This window comes from Canis aureus, chromosome 23, assembly GCF_053574225.1.
Source record: "Canis aureus isolate CA01 chromosome 23, VMU_Caureus_v.1.0, whole genome shotgun sequence".
NCBI classification, from domain to species: Eukaryota; Metazoa; Chordata; class Mammalia; order Carnivora; family Canidae; genus Canis; species Canis aureus.
Window position 1 is genome coordinate 46,455,346 of NC_135633.1, and position 27,433 is coordinate 46,482,778.

Here is a 27,433-nt window from a genome sequence, read left to right on the forward strand (position 1 = left end):
GAGTCACAGGCTAAGGGAGAAGCAGGCTCCCTGTGGGGAGCCCAAAGTGGGACTCAAAAGTCCCGGGACTCCAGGATCATGCCCTGGACCAAACAGAGGCACTCAACCACCGAGCCACCCAGCCATCCCTGAAGGTTCTCACTTTAAATGAAGATTCCTGGGGGGCCACTCCCAGTGATTCAGAATTTCTGTGATGGAACATAGGAAGCTAAATATCTACCAAACACCACAAAGTGACTGAAATACACAGGTGGTCCTCAGTCACACTTTAGGTCATCACAAGTCCTAGTCACACCAGATGTCTCTAACGTCCCTAACTGTATAAAAAGATGACACAACTCATTTCAGCACCAATGCCTTAGGAATTCTGGATCTAGCATAATGTGCAGGCCATATAGTAGATGCTAAACAAATTTTTAGAGGAAGAAAGGGAAGAAGGAAGGAAGGGAGGAGCCCAGATAGCTAACTGGTCATATTTTTGGCTAAGAAATATACAAAACAGTAGTAAAATTAAAACTGCGCAAAACACATCAGCTGCCAAAGAACAAAAACCTCAGTCTCTACACACATACAATTTTAAGCATTAAGATGAGCCATTGTCAAACAGCAAACTACTAAAGAGAAAAAAGGGAAAAAACAGTACACAGAAGCCAAAAGAATTTTAGTGGAAAATTACTGGTGACTAAAACATAGCAACCGTTTACTCTGTATAGAAGAGAACACAGAATTTTAAGGACTGGGACATGGAACTAAAGTTTGAAGGTACTGGTTACTCAAATGCATAAATTTCACTCGGGATAAAAGAATATGGATTCCAGAAATATTGGTGACAATATTAACTTTTGTCCATTGTTTAATTCCATTTTCCCATTCACTTACATTATAATTTTTGAGATGTTTTATCTTCACTTCTGATGATCTTCAAATGTCAATGGCTCTTAACACATTAACTGTAAACAAACACACAAAGGAACTTAGGGGAATTCAGATAGTTAAGGAACCCTACAGTAAAGTATTCTAAATTATCCTGTAAAGCCTGCAGGGGAGGGAGAGGCCCGAAGAGGCTTTGGTACCATGTTTACCTGCTTCACAATTTATCTGATGTTCAAAATGCAGTGTCATTCTAATGACACTATCCTCTTTATCATCAAGCAAAGAAAAAAAAAAAAATCATTCTTTTTTCTGTCAGAAGCAAAAAACAATCAAAGCCGGAGAAAATTCTCTCCAAATAGAGACACTCTGAATTCACTGATGTACTGAGTATTAGTATCTTTTTCCTGCGTTACAGTGTAGCCAATCAAAGAACTTCATTTCCTTGCCACTACCACTTAATCAAACCTTCCCTAGGACTGCCCTATAACTACCAAGTTTTGGCCTAGACCTAGAACACTAAATCTTCAGGCATGATCAGTTCTTTACAAAGACATTGACGTTAAACAGACCATTTGAATCCAAATGTCAAAGTGCTCTCCCTAATCTCCAGTTTTCTCATCTGTAAAATAGAAACAATGATATTGTTTATTTTATATAATTATGAGGATAATATGAGAAAATGCATATTAAGGGATTTAGCACCATGCCCAGCAAGCACTCAAAAATAGTAAGTGCTATTATATATACTACTAATAATCACAACAATAATAAATTTACTTCTGGAATAACTGTCTACCACTTGAAAAGCAAAGTTTATCCCAGGTGTTTATATTTTTACATACTACCTTTGGTTATAATGAAAGAATATTATCCAATACCAATAACAGAAGACATCTGTATTATATAAAATTTTATTTTGGACTTTGCTGGGCATCCCAGCTCAGCTCAAGAAAATTAAGGCTTGAGATCACTAGCCTATCTTCAGTCAAAGTTATTATTCCTTTTGCTAATACACAACCTTCTAACATAGTCTACTTAAAAAACCGCTCACTTGCAATTATCTGTGAAAGGAGATGGATATATTTGTGACATATGCCTTTTAAATCCTCTGAGCCCAAAGAATAATGCCATACCAACCCAGAGGAGACTTCTCTACCCTCTTCAACCCACTCCCAAATGATTAAACACCTATGTTTGACATTACATGCTTAAAATATTAATATTTAAGTTCAAAAACACAAAAAATGCATAAACACAGATTTCTCTGAGTTTCCAAAATTTTAGGTCAAAGATACAAAAACAGTCAATATTGGCAAAAGCACTGATAAACCAACATTGCCCCAGATGGACAGGTTTATTTCCCCTATGGAGACTAAACTTTTGGAACTGATGAGAAAAACCTAAGTGGAACCTGATGCAACATTTTGGGGGGAGATAAAACACATGGATATGTGCCTGGGAAGCAAACTAGAAACAAAAGAAGAGTAAGCAGTGTTGGCCACCATCCTCATTACAACCACTACTTTACCATGCAATTCCTTGAGCTCTTCAAACAAAATAAAAAATGAAATAGAACAGATGATCATTTTTCATTTGATTTCCATTTGCCTTTCACTTAATGAGTTGAAAAGTATTAAACATACCGGTTTTCGTTATGATCCCAGGATTATAAAAATCTGGCCCAAGAAAATACACAAAGAAAGTACAAAGTTAAACTCAAGAGTTTAGAGTGTTCCAAGATAGTTTTCTTTTTTGGTCTGCTACAATATATCATATCTCTTAGCATATTTTCCACTTCGGTCACTGCTTTTGCAAGTCTAAGAATGTATCTGCTGAAGTATTGTCAACTTTAACCGGAAATGGAAAATGTCTTCCTTGCTAAAATGATTCATTTATATACTATGGAGAAGCTGCTGTCTCCAATGCCTATTCTCTCCTATTTCTTACAGATAGAACCTCCGATTTTTAGCTCAGCACAGGTTTCCCAGAAAAGACTACATATCCTGGCCTTCCTTGTGTCTAGGGATGGCCATGGGACCACATTCTGGCTAACTGGATATAAGCTTAAAAGACTAGATGTAACCTCAAAAAAGTATCCTTTAAAGAAGGAAAACACGCCTTTCTTCTTCCTTTCATCCTTCCTTCCATCCTTCCTTCTGACTACGATGAAAGCAATGGTTAGAGCTCCAACAGCAATTTTGGTTCATGAGGTAACACTGCAGTAAAGAGCTGTGTTCTTATTACTTCAGGTCCACTATATCAGATTAGTATTGACTATCTCTGGGCATTTTTATGTGGGAGAAAAACTAAAATTATCTGTTTTAGGCCACAGTAAGTTTGGATTTTCTGTTATATTCAATCAAACCTAAACCCTAACCTTAAAAAAATAAAATAATAGGAGTTTTCCAAATATCAGTATTTAGGGTTTTTGAAGTATATAGTTTAAAACATATTTTAGGGCAGCCCCGTGGCTTAGCAGTTTAGTGCCACCTTCAGCCCAGGGCATGATCCTGGAGCCCCGGGATCAAGTCCCACGTCAGGCTCCCTGCATGGAGCCTGCTTCTCCCTCTGCCTGTGTCTCTGCCTCTCTCTCTCAACCTCTCTCTCTGTCTCTAATAAATAAATAAAGTCTTTTATTTTTTTTTAATAAAGTCTTTTAAAAAAATTTTAAAAAACAGATTTTAGAAGTGAATTCTTATACTGAAAACATAGTATCTGCCTTTATTTAATCTAGACTAAAAAGTATTTAAAGACCCCAAGAGTTAATCTCATAAAGTAAGAGTCTTTGAAAAGTCATCAGTGATTGCTGCTGTAAGTACTAAGTACTTGACAGGGGAAGAACTGTGAAGTTGGAGCGTTAGTGGTCTGTAGTGATGGCAGCACTGGCACACACATAAAAGCACATTACGAGGGACAGCACAATGAGTTCTGTGTAAGAAAATTACAGGAAAGGGAACTGAGACTATTATTTTCATTAAGTGGGCATCTTCTTCGGATGCCTGGGTGACTCAGTCAGTTAAGCATCTGCCTTCAGCTCGGGTCATGATCTTGGGGCCCTGGGATGGAGCCCTGAGTTGGGCTCCATACTCAGTGGGGAGTCTGCTTCTCCCTCTGTCCTTGCTCATGTGTTCTCTCTCTTGCTCAGTCTATCAAATAAATAAATTTAAAAGAAAAAAAGAGGGCATCTTCTCTAGTCCCTTCGATTTTAATAACTTCGTACCAATCTTTTGTTTTCAATAGTTCCATTTTTAACCTGACTTCCTGTGGGAAGAATGCTTGTAAAGTCACTCCCTATCCTTGACTATCAACTCTCAATAGTTTTTAATCCTATCTACAGATTTAACTAAATCAAACAATAGGACAAAGATAGCAAGTGCTTTGCCTATTCAAAACTAATTTTCTTAAAAAGAAAAAATAGTCTCTACTAAAATCTAGAGAATTTCCACTGGTCAAGTACTGAATCACATGCAACCTTTGGCCCTGTTGATTTTGAATACAATAGCATGAACTTGGCAGCTTTACAAAATAAACTTACTGATTTCTGGACATCTGTATCTGGGTATTTCCTTCCCTTGGGCGTAATCCAGACTTTACTGGTTCAGGTGATGGCTTCCTGGAATTACTTATTTATAATGTTTTTTAAAATTTATGTTACAACTACAGATTTCACCAAGGACTTTTTTTTTTTAATTTTTAGATTTACTTATTTGAGAGAGAGTATGCATGAGAGTGAAGGAGGGGCAGTAAGAGAGAGAGAATCTCAAGCAGACTCCCCACTGACAGTAGAGCCCCATGCAGGACTTGATCTCATGACCTGAGCTGAAACCTAGACTTGGGCAATCAACCAACTTACCCTCCCAGGCACCCCAAGGACCTATTTTTAAGTAAAGGCTTAAAACATGTATTCCTGATGTATTACTCATAGCTGAGAAAGAAAAACCACAAGAAATTTCCTAAAAATCAGGTATCATAAATCTCAAAGAGATGACTTTTACCTTTCACTACTTCAGTCAATATTTCTACAAAAATGCTTTTAAGTAATCAGCTTATGGTAGCTGTAACATAGACCTTAACTTAGTCTGTTTCAACAAATACTGATGGAGTTACTAAAAACAATTCGTAAAAGATCTAAAGCAGTGGTTCTCAAAACCTAGTTTTAGTTTAGGATCACCTGGAAGACTTGCTAAAACACACTGTGGGCTTCACTCCCAGAATGTTTTATTCAATTACATCTGACATAGCACTAAGGAATCTGGATTTTTAACAAAGCCCCAAAGGATTCTGATGCTACTTATTTGGGATCTACTGACTGGTCTACATTAATGGAAGACTACTGATGATAGCATAACGAGGAAAGAAAAAAAAAAAAACATATATGGGACCCAATCTCAACTTTAGTATATTTGTATACTTTTGATTAGTAATTAATCTTTTTAAATTTTCTTTCAGAAAAATCTACACAGTAATTACTGATTAGTTCACAATAATATTGGACCTTATCTGACAGAACTTTAAAAATCTCTTAGGGTCCTAGAATAATGAAATACAAAATATGTATGTCCATTATTTGACACAAGGTGCTAATTATTTTGCCAAGGTTGGAAGTTCAACCTATAAGTTTTGCTTAGTTCCATAACTAGTTTCTACCACTAATCCTGGCCAGTTGCCTCAGAATACATGCCAAGAGTCACAAAGGGAGTGGGTAACAATGTGCGATTGGACACAAATCCATCACCACTACTGGAAAACAACTCAAGAGCACATGTCCTACCAATATATCAGCTCTAAGTGACCTTGAGGCTGAAACTAGGGATGACCTCTTACAAAAAATGTGTTTCAGAAAGCTTAAAAACTCTTCTCCCTTTTCAGATTATAAGTACCATATACATATAAATATGTAAATATAAATGCCAAAGAATTTTATTCACTAGAAACCAACTGATAAACCAAAATAAACTGAGACAAACAAGTGGTGCCCAGAATAACTAGAGAATGAGGATATATAAAAGATGAAACAAAACAGACATTTAAAAAGATGACTGACATAAGTCAGACAGAAAAAGACAACAATCCAGAGTAGTAGATGGAAAAGCAGGTAGGATAAAATGAACACAATGTTATGAAGATATATGACTGGGCACAGAAAAGATAATGTAGCCAATAGAATCAGCTCAGTGTGTCAAGAGGCATCATGCAAAAGTAACTTTAGTAGCCTGAAATTGTGTCTTTATGGGCCAACTTCAACATAAGAAAACCTTTTTTAATGCTTTGAGTGGAGACAACAAAGAAGAGAGAACATTCAGTCAATATTTCTTTATTTAAACATTTAGTGGACACCTATTTGGCATTAGATGTATTAGCAGGTGATTATGCAGGGTAAAAAAGAATCAAAGAAATCCACTCAAGCAGTACATTTTATAACAGTGTACAAACTGAAAAAAATGGAAAACCAGATACCAAGATAGTGACAAATCCTGCTGTACAACTTAAACAATCTAAGGCTCAAGCCTACCTACCTATCATATCTAGCCTGCAGTACTGTTTTATCTATATCCTGTACAAATCATACTTATGTCAAGAATCAGAGCAAGGGCAACAAGAATTAAATTATGGAATAGAGCCAGATTATCAGTGTGCTGAAGTGAATTTTTTCACAACTCTCTCTCTGTGGGGCTAGACACATTGAAGAATAGACAACAAAGGATATACAAGAGCTGATAAACAAGCAAGATTCACCAAAAAAAATTACTTTTTTTTAAGGATGCAAGATGACATAACTATAGCTTATTAGGAAACTACTATCTGGATATCACATAAAAAAAATAAAATAAAATCACCCTTTTGTGGCCAAAAGCATCAAGCCTATGGTGACCTAGAAGGCAAAGCCAGAAGTACTAGCAACTCCGAGACAACTACATAGATAAACACAGATAAACAGACATATCAAGACTCGACATACATTTAAAGATTTTATTTATTTATTTGAGAAAGAGAGTGTGCACACCAGGGTGGGGTGCAGCAGAGGGTGAGACAGAGACTCTCAAACAGACTCTGTGCTGATCACAGAGACCGACTCCAGACTCAGTCCCACAATCCAGAGATCATGACCTGAGCCAAAACCAGGAGGACACTCAACCAAAAGCCACTCAGGTACCACAAGACTCAATGTACATTTAGCATGAACTATAGGTCTCACAAAAGCCAGTTGCCCAACCTGAATGGGGTGTGTCATTTTCAAAAAACAGTGGGCAACCAGAAGGATTAGTGTATTATTTTTCAGATTTATAGTCCTATTTCCCAGAAAAACATAAAACTTACAAATTAACACATTTCAATATAATATTTAAACTGAATTAATCTAATAGAATACTTGAAGAAATCAGATAGGTATGTATTACCAACTTTGATTACAAATCTGACTGAAGTCTTTCTGCCAAATTGAAGATAAATATGCAGTTACATAGTTTCCATTTTCAAACAAATAGGAAGCATTTTTTTTGCACGAACAATTTTTCTTGAAGCTAAACTCAACAGAAACTTATATCAATCTAGTCTGTAAAAGACATATGGAATACACTGAACATATTAGCTATTGTTGTATCGGAACAAATTCACGTGGCAATTTCCTAATTGAAAATTTGACACTGAAAATTTCCTAGTTGTAAAAAAACAGAAGGCATAAAAATAAACTACAATTTAAAGGCAATGTTTCTGCAGAAGGCTGAGACAATACAGTCCAAATATTGATATTTTGCTTTATTATAGGCTATCACAGTAAAATCATAAACAGCTGGATAGCCAGGTAGCATAGCTATTATAATCATGGTTTTCTGCCTTCTCACCTACAATTTATTGTTTGCCTAGATTAAGTTTAAATTTAAGCTTTCTAACAAGTGTCTACAATGCAACTATTTTACACTGTTGATCAAACATGTGTAATGATTCTTAAAAGACATGAAAAAATTTAGCAGGGTGAATTCTACATAGTAGACATTCAACAAATGTTATTTTTTTCTGCCTTCCAGAGGAAAGGAATGAAAGCTGGCATTCTCCTACGGAAAGTAGATCATACTTATATTTTTGTCCAGAAAGGAAGAGGCTAAATATTCTAGTCAAAACTATCTCAAGGAGTTAATTTTCTTAAATTCATGTCAGTAACATAATTTTTAATTAAGAATTAAAATATATAAACTTTAAAGTTACTGGGCTTTCTTTGGGGAGGGAATAAATATGCTTAAGTGGCACAATTAGGTACGTTAATTTGTAATAACAGAGTTATTTAGTATAATTTAAAAACTCCATAAAGGGAATATCTTAGTAATTGATGAGAATGTATCTTAATCATTACTGTCATTAAGATAAAGAATGACAGAATTTTAGAGCGCCAAGGGGCGTTGCAGGTTCTCTAGATCAATTTCTTTATTTTGAAAGATGTGAAAATTGCAGACTGGAAAAGTTAAATGATACAGGCCAAAAAACTAGCAGAGCCAGGGACTTTTAAGAGTCTGAACCTCCTAACTTCCAATACATTCTTCATCCTAACAGACTATGCTGCCTCCTGCGGTTCCACTTCCTCTGGCTTGGGTGAGATTACTGGTTGCCTCATTTGTTTTCTTTACATTCTATTCTGAATCATAGCTGCCATTTGTAACTTTCCTATACAATTCTAATTTTACAACCTGTGTTCTGCATAATTTTAAGCTAAAAATGTAACTTAAATTTCCTAAATTTCAGAGTAATAAAATTTTTAAAATACTTGAAACAGATGTACAATATATGTGATCGAATGCAAAGAAAAATCCTTCTCTCCTGGGTAATTAAATGTATAGATTCAAAAAAAAATTTTATTGAGAACCTCTGACATGAAAGGTGTCTCTGTTAAATGCTGGAGATAAGATAGTAAGATGTGGTCCAGTAGATTACAGTCTCGCAGAAAATAATTAATCCACGATTACACTGTTTGTTGAGAACTCTGAAAATGGTGGGAGCAGGTTCCCAGGAGTGCATTAGGAAGAGAATCTAATTTATAATGAAGGAAACAGCTAATATTTTCACAATAAGGTCTGAACAGTAATAGGAAAACAGCTGTGTCACTCATATTTAGTAGAGTGCAAAATGAACTAAAAGTTAGAAACTTCTATTTATTCTGAGGAAAATGAAATTTGTGTTTTCACACAGATTAGTATCTAATAACTCTAATAATAATTAGACTATTTTTTGGTAGAAAAGAAGCTTATTTTATTGTGGCTACATAACAAACACAGGTCATCTATTATTTTTTCCTTAGATTTTAATTCACTATTTTAAAACCAAAGGGAAACATTCTCTGAAATATGTCTAGTTTATACTCACAACAGCTATCTACAAAATTGCATACTAAAGTCCTCCTCAAAATTCCAGGAAAAAAAAAAAAATCCCATCTGGTCACAAGAGAAATAACCAGGAAAACCGGTAGCCCCAGAAGGAAGAAAGCTAACACTCATTATTCAGTCAGGGTTAAGGACTGCTCAGACTCCTAATGATTTTCAGCTGCAAGATTTTGAAAGGCGATGTACAGTGGGCATTTTTATTTACATTTTTAAAGCAAAATGGGGAGAGGGGGAGGAGTATATGGAAAATCATGAGAAATAAAGTGATGGGAAAAAGAAAAAGAAAAAGAAAAAAAAAAAAAAAACGTGAGCAAGAATCCCAAAATCGAAGACATACGAATAGATGGAAGCAAGCCTGGAGAACGGTTTGGAAAAGCGTATAGTAAAGAAAGGCAGGGAGGAAAGGAGGGGTGGTGGTTGGGGGAAGGGCTGTCCAAAAAAATAATTCGAGAGGGAATGAGAAACAAGAGATACTAATGAACTGGGGCTGCCTCCACCCGGGATTTAAAAAAGATGGTTACAAGAAAGGTAGAGTCGCCGGTGAAGCAGCAATGGGTGTTCACCTTCCCTTCTCCCCAGCCTGCAAACCCCAGAGGGGGAGGAAGAAGTGGCTTCCAGGTCCCAGGAGAGGAATTTCGGCGCAGCCATCAGGAAGCAGAGTCGGGAGCTGGGGCCCCCCCGCGGGTCCAGGCCCCTCTCCATCCCTCTCGGGCTCCGGGCGCTGGGCGCTGGGCGCTGGGCGGGGCCCGGGGCATCCCGGTTACCTGGACAGAGAGTCCACGCTGGGCGGCCGTGCTGCGGCCGGCTGGGAGCCAAGACTCTCGCAGCTCGAGCTCTTCTCCATGGCGCGGCGGGGACAGCGGGACGGAAAGGCTGAAGCGACCTCCGCGGCAGCGGAGCGGGAGGAGCGGAGGGCGGAGTGCGCCGGGCAGGGGCCGCGGTCAGGCCAGCGCCGGCCCGGGAGGGAGACCGGAAGCGGCCATGTTCCCCCAGCCTGCACCGCGCCGGGGGCCGCCGAGGAGCGCGAGGAGCGCGAGGACCCCGGGGCTGCCGCCGACTGCGGCCGACGCCCTGCGCTCGCTGCGTGCGCTCCTGCGCCCCCGCGCTGCCCCGAGGGTCGGGGGACCCCTGGGAGGAGGAGGATGGCAGGAGGCAAAGAGAGGACTAAGTGCATACCAGGGGCAGGGGTCCTGGGGCTGCGGGTACCTGGGCCCGGGATGCCGGGAAAGACGCGGCAGTGACCCGGCGCGGGCGGCGGGGGCCGTGGGGGGGGGGGGGCGGCGACCCCGGAGGACGGCGGCCCCGGGGGGGCGGCAGGAGAGGGCGCGCAGGGCCACGTGAGGGGGTGAGCTACTGGAGATGGCCAAGGTCGCCAGGTTTGGGGCTGGAAATAATCATTATTAATTAAATAGTGGTTAAAAGTTCCTTTAGCCAGTCAGACATGACTTCAGAACCCCCTGTGCCCGTCACTGGCGGCGTAACCCAAGGCATTGAACACCCTCTTTCTTATCTGTTAAATAGGAAAATCATATCTTCCCAGATTAGGTGAGTGAATACATGTAAGATGCTTAAAACACTATTTGTCCCCAAAGTTCACAGCAGCAATGTCCACAATAGCCAAACTGAGGAAGGAGCCACGATGTCCGTCGACGGACGCATGGATAAAGCGGATGCGGTCCATGTGCACGTGGAATACTGCTCAGCCCTCAGGAGGGAGGACTCCCGCCATCTGCTTCGGCGCGGATGCACCTGGAGGGTATTATGCTGAGTGAAGTAAGTCAGTCGGAGGAGGACAATCTGTATGGTTTCACTCATGGGGGAATATAACAAATAGTGAGAGGGATTACAAGGGAAAGGAGGGGAACCGAGTGGGAAAAATCAGAGAGGGGGACAAACCACGAGAGACTCCTGACTCGGAAACAGTTGCAGAAGAGGAGGTGGAGGAATGGGGGGACTGAGGCGCGCCCTTGACGGGACGAGCACGGGGTGTTACACTGTATGTCGGCAAATTGAATTTAAATAAAATATTGGAAAAACAGTTATCGGCACATAGTAAGCACTCAGATATTAGCTGTTAGTAGTCCTCCCTACTTTGTGAGGGTTGTTAGGATGTGCTGCATTAAGGTGTATAAACAGTAATACAGCTTCAAAAATGGCGGCTGTGGGACAGGAACCTGAGAAGTGGCTGGCATGACAAAGGTAGTGGAGAAAGTATAGGACGGGTAGGAAAAAAATTAATGCTCCTCATTCCCCCACCAGCCCGGCATTGCAGAAAGTGCACTAGAAAAGCAGAAATGTTTGGTCCTACTATGATTTGAGGTCTGTGTGGTCTGTAAGTGTGCAGGGGCAAAGCACTTTGTCATTAGTCCGTTGTACAAACAAGGAGGTGTGGAAGAGGAAAATGGGAACTGATAAATATGCAAAGAGAATTAGATGCATCTACTATTGAATGTGGCAGTGTTAGATAGGGGACAAATTTTAGCAATCTTTCCCTGCCCTCTTGAATTCCCCTGCGGAGCAGGAAGGGAGGGTAGAGAGATAGAGCTGTGATAAGAGAATAGGAATTGGGTGAAGGGGAAATGCTTCTGCTGATAATTTTCTGTTATGGAAGACACAGGAAGGACAAAAGAAAAATATAAAGGAATTTTTCTGATTGAGACCAAATCGCAGTGTATGAAGTATAAAATGATGCTAAGATTATTTCTGTAAAAAGAAAAAAAGTGTATTAAAAAAAACACTTCTTGCTAGAATAGAGTGATGTTCATTTAAACTAGATTTAATTCATACTGACAACCGATGTTTTAAGAAAATCTTAAAAGTATAGGGCCAGTGAAATATTAACGTGCAAGTACATTCCCCAAAAGAACAACCTAACCTAGTTGTGTTCAGCATACTTATTAAAATAAAATGTTTTTAAACACAAAAGCTTTTGCCTTTCCATTTTCCAGCTTGGCAAGGATCGGATGGCAGCTGATAGTTTTTATTTATATGATTTTTAAGAGTCCTTTAACTGTACTCCTCTAATAAGCAAAGAGAATAGGCAGTTAGAAACATTTAACAAGCATAAACATCTACAATGATTCATAAAAGAATTTGCTTATTGATTCCTGGTTTCTACCTGGCTTCCAAAATGCTGACTCACTGTCACCTGATACTCTAACGTGGATTTTTCTAAGCTAAGTTTGGTGAAGATGGATGAATCCTTGAATGGGAGACCCAAGCACTGTCTACAGCCCTGTTTTTTTCTAGAACTATGATAATAGAGCACTTGAAACCATCTGCCTGATGAGGTAATAATTTGTATATGAATCTCTCTGGTAATTAATAAAGAACAGTACTGTGGGGCACCTGGCTGGTTCATTTGGTAGAGTGTGTGACTTTTGGTCTTGGGGTTGTGAGTTCGAGTCTCATGTTAGATGCTGGGATTACTTAAAAATCTTAAAAAAAAAAATAATAATGTTAGTGTAGAGATTTTAGAATCAGACAAATTTGAATCGGGCCCTGATTCTATCATGTACTTGCCCTGTGATTTCAATTAAGTTGCTTCTCCAACAACTGTTTTCTCACCTCTGAAATGGGAATAAAAATATCCACATAATGGATTGTTTTTCCCAATACAGAGTTTGCACAGTAGGATCTCAGTAAATGGATCTGATGCTATTGTTATTTTTTCTTCCTCTGAACTTACTGCTTTACTTCTAAATATTAAAGCAGTAATTTCTGAGAGTGAGCAACAAGCAAAGAATACTTGAATCTCAGCTAAAAGTTAAATGATTAGTACTGAATTATTTTTCTGACATTGGCTACTGTGTCCTATATCCAAGAGAAATTCCCTTGATTAGAAATCCCCTTCAACTCAGTTTTCTTATCTTTTAAAAGAACACTTTAGCCTATCCCAGGTCTTCAGAAACTATTGCTAAAATTAAACTACAGTGTAGGTTCATCTTGTAGCTGAGGCACAGGTGTGCAGGAGCACCTGGCTCCAGGGAGCCCATACAGACCAGGTGCAGCCACTCCCACCTGACAAAATCCAAAGGCAGTGAAACTAATGGTGGTGAAACAAGGAAGGAATTTATTTCAGTGAGGTCAACACGGGGAAGACAGCAAATTATCCTCTCAGCTGTCTCTAAAGTGCTGAAAATACTTCCAGATTTATACAAGGAAAATGTGTGACCAAGGTCCGTGGGTATGTGCAGGTGGGCAGTAAAGGTTAAATTGATCATTATTGTGGAGTCAGTCATGGGCAGTCTTACTGGCTCAGGGAAGCTCTTTCTGCTTGAGGTGCTAGTTTCAGTTCCCATCAGGGGATGCTTTGCTCACAGGGTTTTTTTTTTTTTTTTTTTTTTTTTTAAAGACTTATTTATTCCTGAGAGACACAGAGGGAGAGGGGCAGAGACAGAGAGGGAAAAGCAGGCTCCCTGTGGGGAGCCCAATGCAGGACTCAATCCCAGGACCCCAGGATCATGACCTGAGCGAAAGGCAGACGTCTAACCACTGAGCCACTCAGGCACCCCTGCCCACAGGGTCTTTTGCCTGAATTAAGAAATAAGCCAGAAAGAACTTCATTAATTAAAAGGTATAGACTGAGATCAAAATGTCAGTAGTTGAAGTCCTCTTTCAATCCCTCCTATTAAATGGTTAACTTGAAACCTTTCCAAAAGTAATTTTCTTGTTTGAAATCTAGGCCAGTGTTTCTCAGATTATCTGCAGAGAGAACCAGTGTTTTGTTTTTAATTTCTAAGCATCAACGAATGCTTCTTAAAATACAAGAAAATTTAATTACTAAATAAATGAAACTTAAGTAAAAACTGAACATATGCAAAATACAAGGCCAATTTTCTTTGTATTTAACAGATATAAAACGACTTCATAAAAATTGGACAAAAGTTTCTAAATAGATATTCTCAGTTCTGTTCTCATCTCATCGTGGACAGGCAATAAATAGTTCATGGACAAGCACTGATTGGCAAACCACAATTTGACTAGTGCTGACTTGGATCTATAGGTTTGTTGCCTATCAGCTTATCAAGGGATGTTTATTAGACAATCTGAGAAAGAATAAGGAAATAAACTTCTCTTATGAAAGTAAAATGGTGGTTAGGGATGGACAAGTAGAGGGAAAATTCTCTTAAACACACATGCCAAAAACATAAACCTTAGGTCAAGCAAGCATAATTCCTTTGGGAGTGGAGAGGGAGGGGTAGAGGAAAAGGGGGTATCTTAATCTCCATGCCCAGCACAAAGCCAGATGCAGGACTTAATGTCATGACCCTGAGATCATGACCTGAGCCACCAAAATCAAGAGTCAGATGCTTAACCAACTGAGCCACCAGGCATCCCCAGCCCCTTTTTTAAGTAGGCTCCATGCTGGGCATGGACTAATGCCCAAGGCTTGACCTAATGACTCAGGCTTGAGTTATTAGTTAATAACTCTGGGATGGAGACCTGAGCCGAAACCAAGAGTCTGATGCTTAACCAACTGAGTCACTCAGGCACCCAAAGCATGTATATTTCTTATAATTAATTGTTTATGTGCAAAGTTTTAATTTTTTGATGACTTTGGTGTGGAGAGTTCCAATTCCAGTATGGAGAAGTAAACTTCTAACAGATTGACCTTTCCACAGATAATAACTGGAAACTCCAGAGGGTAAAACAACAACCTGAGGAGTCCAGAGAATAGACAGAAGTACACAGAATCAAAATGCATATGAAGTGATCAACACAGCATTTCCCACTTTGAGTGACTTTGACCTATGAACAAACAAAAATTGCGGTGTGGTAACAAGATAGCAAAAACTCACACAGAAAGTCTTTCTGGCCTGAGAATAAGGGAGGAATTCCAGAAATGGAGAATCAGAGAACTCTAAACTCTGTTTATAAATTCAGACAATCTCTGGCTATGCACTAATTCAATTTGAATAACAAAGACAGAATGCAAATAGTTCAGATCAAAGAACTCAAAAGTAGAATATACTCCTACTCTTTCAGATAAAAGAACTGAAGCAAGATTTGACCTGTTACTCACTATACACAGGACAAAATTTTCAATTTGTTTAAAACTAACTTAATTTCTTGCTAAACAAAAGCATCACCACTTTATAGAGAAATAAAACAGAATCCAGAGACTCCAAAACAATGTTCATAATATCAAGGACAAAATTTAGACTTACTTGGCATAAAAACTGTTAGGAAAATGGGATGTATTCTTAAAGGAAAAGATAATAAAGAGATGACACAGGTGTTGAAATTATCAGACAATGGCTCAAAAGCAACTAATATAACTGTTCAATGATGCAAAGGAAAGTATACTATAATAAGTGAAAGATAGTAAAATTCAGCAGGGGAATAATATACATTAAGAAGATCAAAATAAAAACTTTAGGAAAAGTACAGTACTTAAGTAAAAAGATTTACTATTGTATCTGAATTAATATTCAGATATACAGTATAGTATATCTATACTAGACAACTCTATACATCACCCAGTGTTCATCATGATAATAGCACTCATTCATCCCCCCACCAACCCTCTTCTCTGGTAACTGTCAGTTTGTTCTGTGCAGTTAGGAGTCTGTTTTTTCGGTTTGCCTCTTTTTTTCTCTGTTCATTTCTTTTTTTAAGATTTATTTATTTATTCATGCAAGAGAGAGAGAGAGAGACAGGCTCCCCGCAGGGAACCCAATGTGGGACTTGATCCCTGGACCTGGACCTGGACCTGGATCTGGATCCAGGATCACGCCCTGAGCCAAAGGCAGATGCTCAACCGCTGAGCCACCCAGGTGTCTCTCTTTTGTTTCTTAAATTCCACAAATGAGTGAAATTATATGGTACTTGTCTTTGGCTGCCTTATTTCACTTACCATTATACTCTCTAGGTCCATCCATGTTGTTGCAAGATTTCATTCTTTTTATGGCTGAGTAATACTCTATTGCATAGATAAATCTTTTTTTAAAGATGTATTTATTTGCAAGAAAGAGTGGGGTGGGAGGGCAGAGGGTGAGAGAATCCTCAAGCTGACATGACACCCTGCTGAGCATGGAGCCTGACACAGGGCTTAATCTCAGGACCCCGCAATCATACCCTGAGCCAAAATCAAGAGTCAGAGGTTTATGGACTGAGACTCTCAGATGTCCCTAAATACCATATCTTCTTTATCCATTCATTCACTAATAGACTACTTGGGCTGCTTCAATAATTTGGCTATTGTAGATAAAGCTGCAATAAACAAAAAGGTGCATATACCTTTATAAATTAGTGTCTTTGTATTCTTTGGGTAAATACCCAGTGGAATTGCTGGGTCATAAAGTAATTCTGCATTTTTAATTTTTTGAAGAACTTCCATACTGTTTTCCACCATGGCTATACCAGTTTCCATTTTCACCAATAGTGCATGAATGTCCTTTTTCTACCCATCCTTGCCAACACTTATTGTTTCTTGTATTTTTTATTTTAGCCATTCTGACAGGTGTGAGGTGATATCTCACTGTGGTTTTGATTTGCGTTTCCCTGACGATGAGTGATGTTGAGTATCTTTTCATGTGTCTGTTGGCCATCTGGGTGTCTTCTTTGGGGAAATGTCTGTCCATGTCTTCTGCCTGTTTTTAAATTGGACTCTTTGGGTGTTTATATATTCTTTATGTATTTTGGATATAAACCCTTTATTGGATATGTCATTTGCAAATATCTTCTCCCACTCTATAGGCTGTCTTTTAGTTTTTTTGGTGTTTCCTTTCTGGTGCAGAAGCATTTTATTTCAATGTGGTCCCAATAGTCTATTTTTGCTTTTATTTCCCTTTCCTAAAGAGACGTATCTAGAAAAATATTGTTACAGATGATGTCAGAGAAATTGCTACCTGTGTTCTCTTTTAGGATTTTTATGACAGCAGGTCTCACATTTAGGTCTTTAACCCATTTTGAGTTTAATTTTATGTATGGTATAAGAAAGTAATTCAGTTTCATTCTTTTGCATATTGCTACCCAGTTTTCCCAACACTATTTGTTGGAAAGACTTTTTCCCATTGCATACTCTTGCATTATTTATTGATAATTAATTGACCATATAATTGCAGGTTTAGTCCTGCGCTCTGTATACTATTTTGTTGATCTATGTGTCTATTTTTGTGGCCAGTACCGTACTGGTTTGATTACTACAGTTTTGTAGTGTATTTTGAAATCTAGGATTGTGTTACCTCCAGTTTTGTTCTTCTTTTTCAAGACTGCTTTGGATATTTGGGGTCTTTTATCATTCCATACAAATTTTAGGATTATTTACTCTAGTTCTGTGAAAAAAGCTGTTGGCATTTTGATAGTGATTACATTAAATCTGTAGATTGCTGGGACACCTGGGTGGCTCAGTGGTTGAGCGTCTGCCTTTGGCTCAAGGCATGACTGGCATCCCAGAATCGAGTCCCACATCCATGCAGGAAGCCTGCTTCTCTCTTTGCCTGTGTCTGCCCCCCTCCCTCTGTGTCTCTCGTGAATAAATACATAAATAAAAATATTTTAAAAATCTGTAGATTTCTTTAGGTAGTATGATATTTTAACAATATTTGTTCTTCCCATCCATAAACACTGAATATATTTTCATTTGTTCATGTCATCTTCAATTTCTTTTCTTATTATTTTAGTTTTCAGAGTAGAGATCTTTCACCTCCTTGGTTAAGTTTATTCCTAGGTATTTTATTATTCCTGAAGCAAATGTAAGTGAGTTTGATTTTTTTTTTTATTTCTTTTTCTGCTACTTCATTATTAGTGTATAGAAACATAACAGATTTTTGTATATTGGTTTTGTATCCTGCCACCTTACTGAATTCATTTATCAGTTCTAGAAGTTTTTGATGGAATCTTTAGGGTTTTCTATATATAGTTTCATGACACCTACAAATATTTCTATTAGTGAAAATAATAAGCTATACTTCTTCCTTACCAAGTTGAGATGCCTTTTATTTCTTTCTGTTGTCTGATTGCTAGGACTTTCAGTACTATGTCAAATAAAAGTTGTAAGAGTGAAGGTACCTAGCTGGCTCAGTTGGTAAAGCATGTGACTCTTGATCTCAGTGTTGTAAATTCAAGCCCCATGTTGGGTGTAGAGTTTACTTTAAAAAAATAAAATCTTAAAAAGAAAAAAAAAAGTGAACATCTTCATTTTGTTCCTGACCTTAGGGGAAATGCTCTCAGTTTTTCACCATCGAGTATGATGTTCACTGTGGGTTTTTCATATATGGCCTTTCTTATGTTGAGGTATGTTCTCTCAAAACCTATTTTTGGGGGTGCCTGGGTGGCTCAATCAGTTATGCATCTGCCCTTGGCTTGGGTCATGATCTCAAGATCCTGGAATTGAGCCTTATTTTGGGCTCCCTGCTCAGTGAGGAGTCTGCTTTTCCCTCTACCTTTCCTCCTTCTCATGTTCTCTCTCTCTCTCTTTCTTTCTCTCTCTCTCTAATAAATAACATCTTGAAAAAACCCACCTACTTTGTTAAGGGGTTTTTATCATGAATAAATGTACTTTGTCAAATGCTTTTTCTGTGTATATTGAAATAATAATATGGTTTTTATCCTTTCTCTCGATGTGATGTATCATGTTGATTGATTTGTAAATGTTGAACCACTCTTGCATCCCAGGAATAAATCCCACTTGATAATTGTGAATGATGTTTTAATGTATTGTTGGGTTTACATTGCTAATATTTTGTTGAGGATTTTTGAGTGTATGTTCATCGAAGATACTGGCCTGAAGTCCTTTTTTTTTTTTTTTTTTTTGTGCCTTTATCTGGTTTTAGTATCAGGGTAATGCTGGCCTCATAGAATGAATTTGAAGCTTTCCTTCCTCTTCTATATTTTGGAATAGTTTGAGAAGAATAGGTATTTACTGTTTTTGGGAAAATTCAGCTGTGAAACCATCTGGTCCAGGACTTTTGTTTGTCGGGAGTTTTTTGATTACTGATTCAATTTCATTACTAAAAATTTATTTAAATTTTCTATTTCTTCCTGATTAAGTTTTCAGAGGTTATATGTTTCTAGGAATGTATACATTTCTTCTAGGTTGTCCCATTTATTGGCATATGATTGTTCATAATTTCTCTTATAATGATTCGTAGTTCTGTGGTGTCAGTTGTTATTTCTTCTTTTTCATTTCTGATTTTCATTTGAGTTATATCTGTTTTTTTGTATGACTCCATCTAAAGGTTATCAATTTAGTTGATCTTTTAAAAGAACCAGCTCCTGATTTCATTAATCTGTTCTATTATTTTTTTTAGTTTCTATTTCACTTATTTCTGCTCTGATCTTTGTTGTTTCCTTCCTTCTACTGGTTAGGAGTTTTATTTGTTTTTCTTTTTCTAACTCCTTTAGGTGTAAGGTTAGGTTGTTTATTTGAGATTTTACTTGGTTCTTGAAATAGGCCTGTATTGCTATAAACTTCCCTCTTAGAACAGCATGAGATGCCTTCATTCTGAAGAGCAGAAAGTTCATGCATATATAGTAAGTTCCAGGCACTTTTGCAAGGTAGAAAATAAGCATCAGGCCAGCATCAAGAAAATGCAATGATTTCCTGGATATGATACCAAAAGCACAGACAACAAAAACAAAATTAGATAAATGAGACTACATCAAACTTAAAACATTTGTGCTTCAAAGGACACAAACAATAGAGTGAAAAGACAATTGATGAAATGGGAGAAAATATTTGCAAATCAATATATTAGACAAAAAGACATGTATCTACAATACATAAAGAATACTTACTATTCAACAAAAAAAATCAAATAACCATATTAGAAAACAGACAAAGGACTTGGATAGAAACTTCTGCAAAGATGGTAAACAAATGGCCAATAAGCATAAGAAAAGGTGCTCAACATCACTAATCATTGGAAAAATGCAAATTAAAACCATAACCGAATACCCCTTGACAACCATTGGTATGACTGCTATCAAATCTCCCCCAAATAAGAAGATTGGTAAAAAAAAAAAAAAAAAAAAAAGAAGATTGGTAAAGATATGGAGACATTGGAATCCTGTGTACTGTTAGTGAGATTGTTAAATAGTGCAACTGGTATGGAAAACAATGTTTGAGGCTCCTCAAAAAAACTAAAAATAGAACTACCATATGATTCAGCATTCTACTTTAGAGTATATATGCAAAAAAACTTAAAGCAGGGTCTCAAAGTGTTATTTGCCCATCTATGTTCATAGCAGCACTGTATACATACCCAAGAAGTGGAAGTAACCCAGATGACCATCAACAGATGAATGGATAAACAAAATGTGGGTTATGTATTCGATGGAATATTATTAAAAAGAAAGAATTCTTTTTTTTTAATATTTTATTTATTTATCCATGAGAGGTACACAGAGAGAGAGAGGCAGAGACACAGGCAGAGGGAGAAGCAGGCTCCACACAGGGAGCCCAATGTTGAACTCGATCCCAGGTCTCCAGAATCACACCCTGGGCTGAAGGTGGCACTAAACCACTGAGCCACCAGGGCTGCACAAGAAAGAGAATTCTATCATATGTTACAATATGGATTAACCTTGGGACATTATGAAATGAAATAAGCCAGTCACAAAAAGACAAATACCATATAATTCCATTTATATGAGGTAATTAAAGTAGTTAAACTCTTAAAAATAAAGAGTAGAATGGTGGTTTCCAGAGGTGGCAGGGAAAAAAGAGAGTTCCTGTTCAATGGGTATAGAGTTTCAGTTTTACAGGATGAAAAAGTTTCTGGAGATCTATTGCACAACAAAGTGAATATAGTTAATATCACTATACTGTACACTTAAAAGTGATTAAGATAGTAAATCTTAGGTACTTTATACTCCAAAAATGAATAAATAAAAATATAACTATCATATGATCCAACAATTCCACTTCTGAATCCAAAAGAATTGGAAGCATGTTCATTATTTAATTTTATGATATTAATCAGAAGTTGCACACCTGAATTCAGCTCTCATGTGATTGGCTAGGACTTAGTCACGGGCCACCACTGAGAGAAGCTTGGAAATACAATGTGTAGGTGTGTGCCTATATTCATTTCCTGTTGCTGTGTAGTAAATTATCATCAATTTAAGATCCTAACATGAAACATATTTATTATCAAAGTTTCTGTGAATCAGGCATCTTGGCATGATTTCACTGGTACTCTGCTCAGGATCTCATCAGGCTGAAATCAAGGTGTTGGCCAGGCTGTGTTCTCATCTGGGGGCTTGACTGGAAGAATCTATTTCCAAGATAATTCAGATTGTTGCAAAATCCCTCCATCTTAACTGTGTAATGTGATCTAGTCACATGAGTGAAATCCCATCACATTCACAAGTCCTGCTACACACAGGGGGAGGGAAATATACAGGGCATGTATAATTTTTGATAAGAAAGAATTTCTTACTACTACATAGCTATTCAAGATCTCTCAGACACACTGTTAAACAAAAACAAAAAAAATTGTTAAGTAAAATATATTTGCTTGATATGTATTTCAAAAACAATACATTTAAATTCATGAATATAAATGCATATTAATAGATCTTCAAGAACAAGTATCAAATTAGCAATCATTATCATCTCTTGGAAAGGAAAATTGGTTGCATTGAGGAAGGTAAGTATGAAATGAAATTTTAACTTTCTCCTCTATATATGTTATAAACTTTTAATATCAAGCATATATTTATTAAATTGAAAAGTAATGAAAGTAAAGAAATAACGGTATTATAAAGATACCTCTAGGGGATCCCTGGGTGGCGCAGCGGTTTAGCGCCTGCCTTTGGCCCAGGGCGCGATCCTGGAGACCCAGGATCAAATCCCACATCGGGCTCCCGGTGCATGGAGCCTGCTTCTCCCTCTACCTATGTCTCTGCCTCTCTCTCTCTCTCTCTCTCTGTGTGACTATCATAAATAAATAAAAATTTTTAAAAAAGATACCTTTAAATAATCTTTAATAATAATCATTAAATAATGTAAAACATTATACCAAACAATTTTCAAAGCTTTTTTATATTACATTATCTTTGTATTGATTGTATATATACTCCTTATATACAATTTTGTCATACTTTGTCTTTACAACAATCTGTTAGGTAGGTAAGTAGGTAATATTACCTTCACTTTATAGTTAAGGAAATATTCTTGAGTAATTTGCCATACTTTGTTTTATTATATATTTTTTAAAGATTATTTATTTATTTATTTATGAGAGAGAGAGGCAGAGACACGGGAGGAGGGAGAAGGAGGCTCCATGCCGGGAGCTCGACATGGGACTCGATCCCGGGACTCCAGGATTGCGCCCTGGGCCAAAGGTAGGCGCTAAACCGCTAAGCCACCCAGGGATCCCCTGTTTTATTGTATTTAATGAAAATCCAGTCTTTCCTAATCATGAGATAGAGGCAATCTAATGAGTCTGTTATATAAGTGGAGTTTATAAGTGTTCATACACAAAAGATAGGCATATGGCTTTAGTGCATTCTGCAGGGTTTTTGAAGTTATATCAATGCCATAGACTGATAATTTTCAAGAAAACTAAGAAAATTAGAATGATCTTGGGGATCATGATATAATTAAGTAAATAAAATGTAAATGCACTTTATAAACAATATAATGCTATGCAAATAGTAATTATTAGAGTGGCATTTGTTAAGTAGCAGATGGCTCAACAGGACTACAAAAACCTGAGCAGAATCCTGACTTTAATACTTCCTACATGTGGGAATTTAGAGCAGTTATCCTCTCTGAGATCCTATAAAATGAATCTCAGATTCATTGTTCACCCTCATCTTCCTCTATCATGTGAATATGTCTGCAGACACATTCATACAGGAATGTGAGATTTAAGTGAGATGATATATGCAAAAGCATCTAGGTTGGCACCTGGCATGTTATACACGTTCTACTGATGATAGTTCTATATAATTCATTAAAAGAATAAAGAAACACAGTACAAGTGAAAGGAAAACAGATCAAAGAGCAGAAACAGGATTGCTGGGATTTGGGCAATAATTAAAGACCTAGCAACTAGTTTTTTTTATTGATCTTGGGAACGTGTTAAGCATTCAATAGACTGAACTATCTGAAAATACATTTTAAAAAAATCTCTGTATCTGAATCTATTAATCTCATATTTTCAGATAATATCTCTATGATTGTAATTTAATCTAGCAACTGTCACTTTTACATTGAGTAAGTTAAATTGTCAGTTTGATCACAGTTTCTAAACTACACATCTGTGGACATGTTGCCTTCCATTTTTGATTCATTAAAATTACTTTTGCAATTCATGGCATTTTCATGACTGCTTGATATATTACCTCAGGCATTGGGAAGCAGAAAAAAGATTTCTGGCATCTTGGGAAGGATGAATTTGTCCTGGAGGAGATTACATCTTGATGTATTATTATTGAATCTCCTGGAAAATGTTGTATGAGCTGTCCAGCTTTGGTACCTGTTTTCAATGTCTACTGTTAAGTATCTAATGTATATCACATTCATGTGGCATGAGTTGCTTATACTTTCAAGGTCATCTACAGCATTTCTGCTCCAACTCCTAGTAACATAGGGGATGTCTGAGAACAACCACCTCTTCCTGACTTTAAATAAAGTTTGTGGGGATCCCTGGGTGGCGCAGCGGTTTGGCGCCTGCCTTTGGCCCAGGGCGCGATCCTGGAGACCGGGGATCGAATCCCACGTCGGGCTCCCGGTGCATGGAGCCTGCTTCTCCCTCTGCCTATGTCCCTGCCTCTCTCTCTCTCTCTCTCTGTGTGTGACTATCATAAATAAATAAAAATTAAAAAAAAATAAATAAATAAAGTTTGTGTTTGGGACTGGAAATTAATCAGAAACCTACTTGTTTTCACTTAGGGCTGTAATCACTTTGAAACATTGAGATTTGAAGATAAAATTGAGGCAAAATAACCTGAAGTCTCTCTTTGCCTTTTTCTCTCTTGTCTGAGCCAGGAGATTTTGACATCTATTTGCTAACAACTTTTCTATCCTTATGTTAATGTTCTCATACCTCCTTCAGATCTTTGTTCAAGTGTCTCCTCAGGGTGCCTGGATGGTTCAGTTGGTCAAGTGTCAAACCCTTGGTTTCAGCTCAGTTCATGATCTCAGGGTTATGAGATTGAATCCTATGTCTCGCTCTGCGCTCAGTGGGGTGTCTGCTGGAGATTCTCTTTCTCTCCCTCTGCCCTTCCTCTACTCTCTCTCTATATATAAAATAAATAAGTACATCTTTAAAAAATAGTAAAATAAAATGTATGTTCATTTCTTTGCAATGCTTTCACATGATTCATGATTTATAATACCCTTATAGTTCAAGATATAACAGCTATGCAGTACAACAGAAATGAAAAAACTAACATTCTTTGTACTACCCAAATAGAGATCTTCAAATCTCTAGGTCTAAATTCCAAAGTTTGGATTCTACCATCACGATGCTGTTGTTCATATACTCTGGAAGACATAAGACAAATTAAACACTGACTTTTTTTTTAATTGAGAAGTGAAGTAATAGGAAATCTCAAAAGACAGTGACATGCTTAGAATTAATTTAATGACACAGAAGAAACACCACCCAAACACCCCCAGCATTTCAGGGCCACAGTTTCAAAATATGGATAATTTATATATGTGTTTCCAGGTCAGCAAAGTTTACATAAGAGAAACTTGCTTAAATGAAATTGAGGGGGAAAAAAGTGACAAGTACAAACAAGGTGGAGGGAGGTTAATTGTGAAGTGTGCTTTCAGAAGGAGTTGTACAAGGCCAAATCTTTTTATTTAAACTCTTGGAATACAATTTCAGGTTTAATAAATGTATTCCCTACTGAAACCAAATTCATTAGTAATATTCAAACAGGTCTAAACTGATGGCAATAAATAAACAAACAAACTGATGCAATAGACTTAAACAACCCAAACTAAAAAGAGAAAAAAATAAGGGACTTTGACTTAAAAATCCATGTTTGCTCCAGAATAAAGAAATTCACTGGATAGTTGGCCTCTTCATCCACATTTTATTTTTATAAATATTTATCAAAGCCCTACCTTTTTCACAAAGGTTGTAAGGTGGCTTACGATAAAAGATCTGTGAAATTAAAACAAACAAAATGACAAAATTGGCCAAAAAGTTATCCAAAAAGAACCTTCAATAACCTTAAAAATTCCTCTTAAATAAATTTTAGATTTGGCCCTAAACCTTTGGCAGCCGTACCTAAAAGTAAACACATAATTAGCTATATCATTCTCATTATCATAAAGGAAGAATCATCGGAGTTTTTCAGAAGAGACAACTGTTTTTGTATAACACTGAATTATACAAGAAATATCTCACTGAAATTTTATATAAAGGATATAAAGTGGTTCATAAAATAACATGCTCAACAGCATTTTTGTAGTAAGTGCAGTAGCTTGTTTTATATAACTATTTCTTGTAATAATTTTTAAAATAAAAATGGGTGACATGACAAGAAATAAGTACAAGTTCTTTTGGGAGCATTGAATACAGATACTCAGGGATAGGTCTGGGATGCTTCCTGGAGATGATACAGGAACTTGAGATGTATGGGTTAGCCAGGTGAAGAAAGAGAGGAAGGGCATTGCAACAGAGCAAATTATTTTTTTATTTTATTTTATTTTATTCATTTATTTGACAGAGATATTGAGAGAGCACAAACAAGGGGAGCAGAAGCAGAGAGACAGGGAGAAACAGACTCTCTGCCAAGCAGGGACCTTGATGTGGGGCTCAATCCCAGGACCTGGAGAACATGACCTGACCTGAAGGCAGATGTCCAACTGGCTGAGCCACCCAGATACCCCAGCAACAGAGCAAATTGTAAGTCAGTACCTTGCTCTTAGAGTACTCTGATGTTCATGTAGTTATGACATAATTAATGAGTAACTAAACAAAACATGCAGCCACTACCATTCTAGAAACTTCAACTGAGTAATCCCATCTCAAACTAAATTTGGCTTGGTTCCTATGAGAAGAGAACCAAAATTGGAAAATGCTATGTGTGGGTCACATAATATAATGTGCTTACAGCTGCCTTTCAAACCCCTGCAACACTCCTAAAATATGAAAAGGCCCTGAGATGGGTTTGGGAAAGCATGGAGTCCTCAAAAGAATACAAATTGGGTCCTTCTTTAGAGGATGGAGCTTCAAGTTTAGCTCACTCTGGTTCCCTCATTTGAAAACTTTAGTTTCTTGATATTATTATCTGAAGGTATCTGGTATTTTATAAGACAATATTCCCTAAACTTCTTTTAGTCTTTGTATCACTGTAGTCAGGCAAAGCAAACAAACAAGATAGGTGCTGATGTTGAAGAGAAATCTGTAAAACATCAAGCCTTTATTAATGATAACATATAAAGTATTTTGTATTACAAAGACCAATATATTAATGTTTGCATTTTGTAGAAACGTACACTCTTTTAAAGGCCAGCCAGAATGCAGTCTTTAGGTTAAATTATATAGGACAGCATTTGCTTCACCATACCATAGGATGTCAATTGGGGTTATGTGCAAAAGCTCAAGTAAATTAGGAAATTCCAGTGTTAAAAGTAAGTTAAACAGTTTTGTCTGCTACAGAAAAATTTCAAAACACCAATGTCTCATATACCTCTAAGAATGCATTCTGGTACTTTCCAACCTACTTTGACAATGGAAACCTTTGTTTGACAATATGGTGCAAAACCCCAATCTAGTAGTTCATGAGATACACTTTGGGAAACATAGTTTCAAGAGGAAGAATTATACATGGAGGTGGAAAATCTAGCTCTTTAACAAAGCCTCTATAGTCTTTGAATCCAATGGTGTCACTAACAGATTAATAGCAAGTATTCATAAAGTAGCCTCTAACTTTATATTGCAATGGGAAGAGAAGTGTCTTATCTTTGGAAAAATGTGGTAAATTAATGTTCTTTTTAACATCTGAACTTTCAAGAATGGAGTAGCACATCTTTTAACTTTAAAACTTAAGATAGTATGAACAAATTTCTTTGAGGTGAAATATGCCTTGATATGTTTTGAATTTTTTAAACAAAAGCAAATATTACTCATATGAAATGTTTTGTTTAGTAACTCACACCCAGTATCAGTTAAATGTGGCAATCCACATTTTTACCTATTTTTTGAGATATCAGTTTTCCTGTATGTCATAAAGAAAGCTCATGTCACTGCACCAATGCAAGTAAGTTCTTC

General features: G+C 37.2%; 1 protein-coding gene and 1 long non-coding RNA gene across 21 annotated transcripts in view; one reads left to right on the forward strand and one right to left on the reverse strand.

Annotated features, from left to right (window-relative positions):
• The window catches only part of MTMR2 (myotubularin related protein 2), a 121,834-nt gene extending 111,584 nt beyond the window's left edge, over positions 1 to 10,250 (reverse strand). For 8 of the 10 annotated variants that reach the window (XM_077867536.1, XM_077867523.1, XM_077867535.1 and 5 more), the window contains exons 1-2: positions 10,007 to 10,146; positions 880 to 950 (exon numbers count right to left, since the gene is read on the reverse strand). Coding sequence is in view for 2 of the 10 variants with exons in the window: in XM_077867522.1 (XP_077723648.1) it covers positions 10,007 to 10,086 (80 nt within the window). In the remaining 8 variants the exon portion in view is untranslated. Of the gene's footprint in view, positions 1 to 879; positions 951 to 10,006 lie in introns of all 10 variants that reach the window. The other 2 variants (XM_077867522.1, XM_077867521.1) reach the window with 1 other exon arrangement.
• The window catches only part of LOC144295106 (uncharacterized), a 61,142-nt gene continuing 43,713 nt past the window's right edge, over positions 10,005 to 27,433 (forward strand). For 3 of the 11 annotated variants that reach the window (XR_013362523.1, XR_013362522.1, XR_013362517.1), the window contains exons 1-3: positions 10,232 to 10,410; positions 10,835 to 11,015; positions 25,887 to 26,065. This is a non-coding gene — a long non-coding RNA (uncharacterized LOC144295106). Of the gene's footprint in view, positions 10,411 to 10,834; positions 11,016 to 22,438; positions 22,539 to 25,886; positions 26,066 to 27,433 lie in introns of all 11 variants that reach the window. The other 8 variants (XR_013362515.1, XR_013362518.1, XR_013362524.1 and 5 more) reach the window with 6 other exon arrangements.